At 49.4% G+C, this 9,452-nt stretch overlaps 1 protein-coding gene across 1 annotated transcript; it reads right to left on the bottom strand.

The window, feature by feature from the left end:
• Positions 1 to 3,757: 3,757 nt before the first annotated feature.
• LOC141411514 (uncharacterized) lies at positions 3,758 to 8,637 on the bottom strand. The gene is made up of 2 exons (XM_074044046.1): positions 8,069 to 8,637; positions 3,758 to 5,501 (listed from the first exon to the last, which is right to left on the bottom strand). Exons 1-2 carry the CDS (start codon positions 8,589 to 8,591, stop codon positions 5,383 to 5,385), a joined length of 642 nt encoding a protein of 213 aa, XP_073900147.1. The 5' UTR covers positions 8,592 to 8,637; the 3' UTR covers positions 3,758 to 5,382.
• Positions 8,638 to 9,452: the final 815 nt, after the last annotated feature.

The raw sequence follows: 9,452 nt of genomic DNA, 5'->3' as shown, positions 1-9,452 counted from the left end.
ACCCCCTCCATCATTCTCCTATACTCCCCTCCCCCCATTCCTGGAATATTTTCAACATAGCTGTGGAGTCTTGAGCAGGTGGATTACTTACCTTCAGTGTCAGATGGGACCAATAAGAGAATCTGTCTCACAAGTACAGTTTAAATCAGATGATGGATAGCAAGCACTGAGTGTGGATCTGATACCTAGTAAGCCATCAGACTTGCTCGGTTATGGGTAGGCAGCTTTAAGCCTGTGGGCACACATTACTCATTTAATTATTTAGAACGAGCATTTGTCCCAAGGCCCCATTGTTTTGTCATTCACCACAGCAGGTGTTTTGACAAATAGGCCTTGAGAAATAAAGGATGCCCCTACTTCCAGTCTTCTTTGTTGCTGCTGCTTTGTCAACACCCCCTTTCCTGCCTCAAACACAGTGACCTTCACCCTGTCCCTGCTGAGGGTGGGGCATGAAGGGAGCTTCTCCAGTTTAGCAACCCCAGCTTGTTTCTTTACCTCGGGCTGGAAAAGACAAGTGTAAAAGGCAGTTGCCAAACCAGGAAAGGGCAAAAACTGGAGGCTTCCTTCCTTGTCCCTTCCTGAATGAGGAAAGGCGCCAGGCCTAGGGATGTGGGTGGGTGGAAACTAGCTACTGAGAGAGGCTCACACCTGTATCAGCTGCCAAGTCTCCTGATCATGATCCCAAAGGTGCCAGCATTCCTCAGTAATCCCCCAAGTCTCCCTGAGTGATCTTGAAGGAGCCAGCGTTCCTATGTCACTTATCCAGAAGTCACATTTTGAATGAGAAGTGGGTCATCATGATCCCACAGGACACTGGCAGGTGTGTATTCAGGTTTTATGATTCAGGGAAGCCAATGCAATTAAGGGAACATTAAGAAGCAAGTATCTACGCATGTAAACAGGCATCCATGTGCACATGCGCACCCCTTTCCCCAGGACCCCCTTGCCTGGCTCCTATTCACCAGCCTGCTCAGCTTCAGGCTGGTTGATACAAAGTCACGTTCCTGCGTCATGTGAGTTCTCTGATGGCAGGATGGAGGATGTGTTCATTTGCAAATGGTCCTGCTGCCGCTCTATTCTCTAAGACAACACTTTATTTCCCCCATCAAATATCCTGGGAGCTTTGTTTTATTTTTCTGAGTTATTTGCTCTGAGATTCTTGTTCTGAGATCTGTCATCAATTCATAGAGGTCAGAGTGGAAAGTAGTCTTAATGACAAAAATAACAAATTAAGAGCTGCCTTTTACAAGGCATGTTCTGTTCCAGGCTGTGTTAAAAAGGCATAGCCAGGCACTGGTGGCTCATGTCTGTAATCCTAGCTACTCAGGAGGCAGAGATCAGGAGGATCATGGTTCGAAGCCAGCCTGGGCAAATAGTTCTAGCAACTCTATCTCGAAAATACCCAATACCAAGATAGGGCTGGTGGAGTGGCTCAAGTGGTAGAATGTCTGCCTAGGAAGTGTGAGGCCCTGAGTTCAAACTCCAATACTGCAAAATAAATAATTAATAAATTAAAAGGCATGGCCTATACTATCTCACTGAATTCCAACCACAGCACTAAGAGGTAGTGTTTGCTGGCAAATTTTTTTTGTGTGTGGTACTGGGATTTGAACTCAGGGCTTCATATTTGCTAGGCATGTTCTCTACTGCTTAAGCCAGGCCTCCAATCCTTTTTGCTCTGGTTATTTTGGAGATGGGACTCGCTTTTTTTATCCAGGCCAGTGTGGACCACAATCTTCCTATTTTATACTTCCCACTGTAGCTGGGATGACAAGCATGCCCCACCGTGTCACTTTGTTCTGTTGAGATGGGGTCTTGCAAACTTTTTTCCCTGTGTTAGCCTGGAACTGCAATCCTCCTGATTTCAGCTTCCCTAGTAGCTAGGATTACAGGCATAAGCCACCGGCACCCAGCAGATGTCATCCACATTCTATGGTTAAGGAAAATAAGGCAGGGAGAAGTTAAACAACTTCCCTAAGGTCACACAGCAAGAGAGTTGTGAAGCCCAGGGCTGACTCACCCATTAAGCATGGTAAGCCTAGGATCCACAGTAATTTCAGAGGTCACAGAAATGATAAACTTCTAATTGAAGAAAAATTTTAACATGCAATATCAATATTTTTCTTATACCAACATAGTTACATAATAAAAATTTTTAATATTCTTGATGGAGGAAGGAACCTGTGAATGGAAAAGTACCTAGGGTCCACAAAAGTCTTAACAGGATGCTGGGGGAGCCATAATTCAAATCCAGGTCTGCCTGCCTCCAAAGTTCATATTCTCACAAGCCTAGTCTAATCCCATTTTACAGGTGATGAGGAAATTCAGGTCCAAGGCCGTGTACCAAAGAAGTGGCAGAACTACAGAGAATGATTTCTTGTGGCCCAATCATTACAGTGTGTGGTCTGATAGCACTCCCTAGTGGCCTTTTAGGGGAACTTTCCCTTAGTCACTTCACTCTGTGCAGATGGGACACATTTCAAAGGTATGGCTCAAGCAGCTGCCCTGAGTTCAAACCCCAGTACCACCAAAAATTAATTTTCAAAAACACATTCCAAATGCTCACTGACACCTTTGGCTCACAGCTACTGGAGTGTACAGTCCAGGCTTAGGAAAATGCCTGCAAATACCATACAGTGTTTACTAAAAATATAAATAAAGAAATCCTCCACTCGGCCTTCTTAACTGACTTTCCAGAGAGAATTAAGCCCTGAAAACCTGGGACAGCCACTGTTTGTAATGAATCCTTCTTTCCTGGGCCTCTAGGATGGTGCTTTCCATATTGTGCCACGCTGGGAGAACTAAGAAAACAGGAACTCGAATCATTTTCAGGACACCTAATTTATGTGCAGAATCCTCATGAAAAAGCCTACACTGGCGGCAACCTGTCACCTTCCAAGCGGTCTGTACACTTGGGGCTGAGGAGAACAATCATCATAAGAATTCATATAGCGTGCGTGTTTAGAAGGCACTGTGCTAAGGGTTTCTGAGCACAGTTTTGTTTAATGACAGAAATGACAGTGCCCTCGCCCAGGAAATCTCTTCCATGCTGCAAGGATGCCCCTCTTCCTTCAACACAGCCTTCTCACTCCACTCTGTGAGTTCCAAGGTCCATACCCCTTAAGTCCCAGGAGCCCCGCCTAGGCCTGGCTAGATCAATGTTCCTTATGTTCAGTCAAATGACCCCAAAGAACCCAGCAGGTTACTTGGTGTTCAATTCAATGCACCAGGTGTCTGTCTATCAGCTCTGGTGTGCAAGACTGCCACATGAGAACCACATCCCCATGGTGGTCCTTGCTCACACTGTCTGCCTCTTGCTCCTTCTCAAGATTTTTATAAAGGCTGAATAGGGAAATCCAGGCAAGTTAGTTGTGTTTGAATCTTTTTTTTTTTTTTCTTGTAGTTCTGGGGTTTAAACCCAGGGCCTCACACTTGCTAGGTAGGCTTTACCACTTGAGCCACTTCGCCAGCCCTTTTTTGTGTTGGGTATTTTTAAGATAGGGTCTTGTGAACTATTAGCCTCGGCTGGCTTCCAACCAGATCCTCCTGATATCTGCCTCCTGAGTAGCTAGGATTATAGGTGTGAGTACTGGTGCCCAGCCTGTGTTTGAAATTTTAAGTGATCTAGCTCCTGAAACCTGTGGGGTTTCAGGCTGAGGGATGGGCCAGGAGCAAACTTGAGAATTCCTCTAGAAGTGACCAGTCAAAAGAGCTGTTCATCTGCCCAGTTCTTTCTTAGTCCAGACTGAGGTAGGGATGCTGTTTTGGCCAGGCAGGGGGTGGAAGGGACCACAATCCCCAGATTAAACAAAGCAACCCCTGAGCATTTTGGTTTTGCAAAGAGCTGTGCCCTTCAGGAATGATGAAGGATGGTCCCAGTGCAGGACACTGGTGACTCTTGCCTGAATCCTAACTACCAGGGAGGCTGTGATGAGGATGATTGTGATTTGAGGCCAGTCCAGGCAGTTTGTGAGACCTCATCTCTAAAATACTCAGATCAAATGGACTGGAGGTGTGGCTCAAGCAGTAGAGCACCTGCTTTCCAAATGCAAAACCCTGAGTTTAAACCCCAGTCCCATCCAAAAAAAAAAAAAAAAAGATGGTTCCAGTAACCAAGAATTGGTAGCCAATCACATCCCACCAAAAAGATATGTTGAAGTCCTCATGGCTAGTACCTTATTTGGAAACAGAGTCATTGAAGATGGAATTAGTGAAGGTGAGTGGTACAGGAGTGGGGTGCCCCTAATCAAATATGTCTAATGTCCTTATAAGACTGCTGTGTGACGATGACAGACCACAGGCAGACCTGCATGTGACACAGAAGGTAGATTTTAGACTCTGCAGCAGCAAGCCAGGGAATACTAGATGGCCAGTAAACCACCAGAGGTTGGGAGGAGAAAGCAAGGGCTTCCCACCAAGTAGCAGAGGGAGTGCAGTCCTGCTAGCACCTTCAGTTCTGGACCTCCAGCCTCCAGAACTCTGACACAATGACTTTCTGTTGTCTCAAGCCACCAGACTATAGTAGTCCAAGGAAACTAACACAGGAGAGTACTCTGAATTTTGGATGGTGGCTTCCATTCCCAGAGCAGCCACAGGGTGCATTTGGCTCTGTGGTAGATGTCTGGGAATCCTTTGTCCTCTTCTTCCTGGACTCTAGATTATAGGACTTAATCCAGCTGCCTCCCATCTGGAAGTCACGTGACTAGGTGATGGCGGAAGTCACCAGATGGGAGCAGCCTCCCTGGACCAGGATGTGGAAGGTTGTGCACAAATTACCAGATTGGACTGTGGTATAAGAAATAACATCTTTATTCATTTAGGAAACTGGGAACTTAGGGGTTGTTTGCTATAGCAACAAGGCAACCCTGACTAACGTAGAAATAAAAACTACTTCTCCCTTAAACTGTGCAGTACACTGGGATCAAGCAATTGTGCTATGGGTCCCTTCAACAGAATGTAGAAAAAAACCAAAACAACAACAAGAACCAGGGAGACATTCACCACCCTCTTAGCACCTTAAAGGTTAAATGTACCCCTCCTCTGCCCAAGCCTACTGATGGAGCATGGAAGACACCATTATTTCCTCAGGAAAGGAGCACCCACACCCACACCTAGCTAGTGCTGCCAGGGTAGGGGCAGCTCTGCAGGGTGGAAGTCTGTGAGCACAGACAAGAGCCCCATGGGCCATCGGTACATCCCAGAGGTCTGCCTGCGTTCACTCCTGCCCAGCTTGCTTAGCCACGGCATCAGGGCTCAGCAGAATGCAGTGAGATGGCGCTCCCTGGCAGCATTTCCCCCTGGCCGGGGGTGTGTGGGGGTGTGGGGAACAGATGGATCACAGTGAAGGGAAAAGAGCACCAGAGGGCCCTTCCCCAGTCAAGTTCACATGAGCTGGTCTGATCGCCGGGGGATATGGAAGACGCTGTTCTTGATGTAAAATGCCTTTGTGATGGGCTGGACCCTGGCATAAGCTGGTGGCTGGGAGTTCTTCATGATATGTTCTGGAATACAGTAGAGACCGCATGAACAGGGGTCACCCTCCTCCTGCAACACCATCCCTCCCAAGGGCTGGGGGTCAGCTGGGACATTCTGCTACAACTGTGAAGCTGGAGAAGCAGTTATGTCACTCAGGAATAGCTGAGGCCCTCTTGTCCCTTCACCCCTACCTAGGGACCCCCCCCCCAGAGCTCACTATGATCCAGTAACTGAATGCTAATTAATGCCTGGCACAGCAGGAGGGTTGTTGGCACCATAACCAGATGTCTTTCCAATGTCTCACACTTCACACAGGTTCATTAACCCTCGTCACACTCCATTGTCAGGGGTACCCCATCTGTTCCAGTGCTCCACGCTTAGATCCCTAGGGTCTGCCCAAGGCCAATGTACCATCCCAAATGGCCACATGCTGCCAACCTTACCTGTTGAGCCAATAAGAACAAGAATAAAAATAATACTATTTGTTGAGTACTTACTTTGTGCTAGGCACTAGACTCTTACTTTATATATTTAAGAGGGCATTTTTTGCTGACCCAGCTGGGCCCAGACAATACCTTCAACCCTTCTTCGCTGTGTATTTTTGCACCCACTGGGCTGATGTTACCCCTGTTTCTTACTGTGTAGGGAGAGTAGTGGGCAGTAGAAGTGGTCTGTCATCGATCTCCCAGCTAACCCCTGAGCTGGGTTTCATCTCAGGGTGTGAGGATACAGGCTTACAGAATGTTCCAGAGATTTGGGGAGCTACTGTGGATTTAAGTAGGACCATAATAGTCTCTATCCAGAAACCACCACTGCCATGGTAGCCAGGGAGCACCCAGAATCAGCCCCCAGCATGGGCACTGGTGCACCAGGATGCTGGACAAAACAAAGGATGCTTATCTACTTTTGAATTTCAGATAATCATGAATAACTTCAGTATACATTCCTTACCATATTTGGGATATACTTTACTATAGAATTATTTGTTTTCTGAAATTCAAGTGAAATCAGACATCTACATCTGCCAACCTATGGGCCTCCCAGGCAGTGGCCCAGACCTGAGGGTCAGGGGAGGGAGGAAGTCTCCGTGTGGTGCCTATGCTGAGACTCGTTCTGTGGACACAGGTAGTCGGGTCCTTCCTTGAAGAATCCCGTGCAATAAATGCAACCCAGAAAGCCACTCTGCCCACAAAGGCCCTCCCTAGCAGGCCTTCCCTGACCTACCAGGGCAGCCCCCTCCATCCTGATCCCCTTGTCCTGATTTATCTCCTCCTGCAGCCCTGACACTCAAAGCGTTGTCCACAGACCAGCAGCAGTGACATCTGGGGGCAGGGTGCAGCTCAGTGGCACAGTGCTCACCTGACTTGTGCACAGTGCCCTGGGCTCAGTCCCAGAATCACAGAAAAGGGGGAGGGGAATCCTCTTCCTTCACCCAGCCCCCTGCTGGATCAGAAACTGCCTGTTGACAAACCTCTCCCTGATTCCTGTGCACGGTAAAGACTGAAAAGCTGCCTCACACCTATAATCCTAGCTACTCAGGAGGCAGAGATCAGGAGCCAGTCCAGGCAAATAGTTCACAAGACCCTATCTTGAAAAAACACATCACAAAAAAGTGCTGGTGGAATGGCTCAGGGTGTAGGCCCTGAGTTCAAATCCCAGTACTGAAAAAAAGAAAAAAAGAGAGACTGAAAAGCACTGCACTACGTCATAGGCCTGCTTATTTGTTGTTCTCTGATATTCCCAAGGGGAAAAAAGTGCCTGATACATATCAGGTGCTCGGTAACATTAATTGAATGAATTAATGAACCAGATTTCAAACCCAGGCCTCCTGATTTCAGACTGGGCCAATCTTCAGAGGCTGTTAGTTTCCTGGCTTGTTTTCGGGGGTTGAGCTGGAACTCCATTCTGTGACTCTCCTCCTCCTCCTCCTCCTCCTCCTCCTCCTCCTCCTCCTCCTCCTCCTCCTCCTCCTCCTTTTCGCTGTCCTATCACACCCTGATCCCATTTCACTGGGCATATTTCCTGTTTCAGATCTTTCCCACCTGACTTTCCCAAAACTAGGAAGGCAGTTTCTAGCTTATTCCCATTCTCAGATGTGAAAATGAGGCTCAAAGAAGTTAAGGTTTTTGCCTGAGATCACACAAGTCAGAAGTGGTAGAATCAGGATTTGAACTCCTGATTCCAAAGCAAGGTCTCATTCTGTAGTTCCACGTTCACTCCTCCCAAGCTGGGAGCTGGGAAGGCATGAATAAAGTCTTGGAAGCCGAGGGCTCTCCGGGCCAAATGGACAAGTAAAGAATGGTGACACAGTGGGCCCAGGGTTTCTGCAGGCTGAGAAAGCTGCAGACTCACAAAGCGGGGGCTCAAGAATCTGCCTGGGGGACTCTTAGAAGACTTCCTGGAGGAGGAGATGTGAGAGAGGGGCAGGAGGGGCATTCCAGGTGGAAAAACCAGGCCATGCATGGGCCTATGGGTGAGAGGTCCCTGCCCTGCCCAGGGGATGCTGAGCTAGTTCCGTGGGCCAGGAGGGAGACATGGTCAAGGACAGCCTGCCTGCCGAAGGCCTGGAACGGCAAGAAGACGGTGGCCTTACCCAAGTTCCAGCCATACTCCCAGGATGACAGGATCGGGTACCGGAACTTCTCCTCAGGTGCCTGCTGATACCGCTTCCGGAGGTACTGGGCTCGGCCTTGGCCGTCATGGGAGATGCCTTGAAAGAGCAGCTTCAGGGTGCTGGAGGGGACCTTTCTCATCTCTAAGTTCCCTGTGCTGCTCTGGTCTGCTGGGCTCTGAGTGGCTCCTCTGGTCCGCCTCAGTCTGTCTTCCTTGGGCGGGGAGCTTTGGACACCCCCTGCTCTGGACAGCTGGTCCTGAACCCTCTGGGTCTCTGGTCCTCCCCCCTGCACCTCCTTGTAGACAGGGGAGATGGTGGCAGGCACCGGAGCCATTACCATGGCTGACCTGAAGGGGGCCTGCTGTGTCTGCTTCCTGGCCCTAGTTCCCTCCTGCAGGTACTTGTGGCCATAGCGAACATTCCAGGTGGCCCGGAAGGCAGTTTCCTTCTGGATGCGTTCCTGCCAGTAGGCCTGGGACCTGGAGGTCAACAGCTCCTTCATGGCCAAGAGGAAAGAAAGATTCTTCCTGTCGCTCTGGGCCTTGTTTGAGTGGCTAGCGTCTGTCTCCAAGGAAACGTGCAGCCAATGAGAGCCAGGTTGCTAAGGCCCTGCTGGAGGAGGGAAAGGAGGGGCTGCTGGGGGCGGGGGGGGGCGGGGGGGGGCGGGGGGGGGGGCTAAGGCCACCCACAGGCAGAAAGGCTGACCAGGCTGGAAAAGGGAGCAGAATCTGGCCACAACTGGTCACAGGTGCCCGACAGAGGGCCCCGTTTGTCTCCAAAGGGACTCAGGCCCAAGCCTTCACCCTCACACCCAGAGAGCCTCTGGTGGTTGTGACCCCCAGATACACCCAGCACGCATCAGACACCCAAGAGGTCCAGAGAGATTCGCAGCCGCCACCTGCAGGAGCTCCAGAGGCAAGGCTGAAGAAGTTGCTATTGCAGCCCTGCAGCCCAGCTTCTCAGCTGCTCAGCTCTGTCGTGAGCTGTGTGGTGGGGGGACATCCTTTAGTATAGTGAGAATGACATTTTACAGTGTCTAAAGTGCCAGGATTACAGGCAAGCACCACCATTCCCAGCTCATGGCCTCCTTTCTAGGCAGGGAAATAGAGGTGTGGAGGTGACCTGGGTACTGCGGGTACATGGGTATAGGCACCGAGTCGATGCAGGCCCCAGGCTGGGGGGTGGGGGGAGGGGGTTACTGCTTTAGCTCACTCCTCACAGGGATTTTCAAATGGAATCTCTAACACCACTTTTCCAGATGTGGAAAACAGAGGTTCATCCATGTTAAAAGGTCGCACTGGGATGACTCCTGAATTAGTTAGATTTTTTTGTTGCTGTGACCAAAACACCCGAGAGAGCAACT

The sequence above is a fragment of the Castor canadensis genome, chromosome 10 (assembly GCF_047511655.1).
Source record: "Castor canadensis chromosome 10, mCasCan1.hap1v2, whole genome shotgun sequence".
NCBI lineage: Eukaryota > Metazoa > Chordata > Mammalia > Rodentia > Castoridae > Castor > Castor canadensis.
Note: the sequence above shows the minus strand (reverse complement) of the source record. Positions and strands in the feature narration are given on the sequence as shown.

Coding starts and splice junctions, on each gene's coding strand:
- LOC141411514 (XM_074044046.1), bottom strand. CDS start 8,591: ATGAAGGAGCTGTTGACCTCCAGGTCCCAGGCCTACTGGCAGGAACGC. Junction 5,502..8,068: donor GGAGTATGGCTGGAACTTGG/GTAAGGCCACCG, acceptor ACTGTATTCCAG/AACATATCATGAAGAACTCC.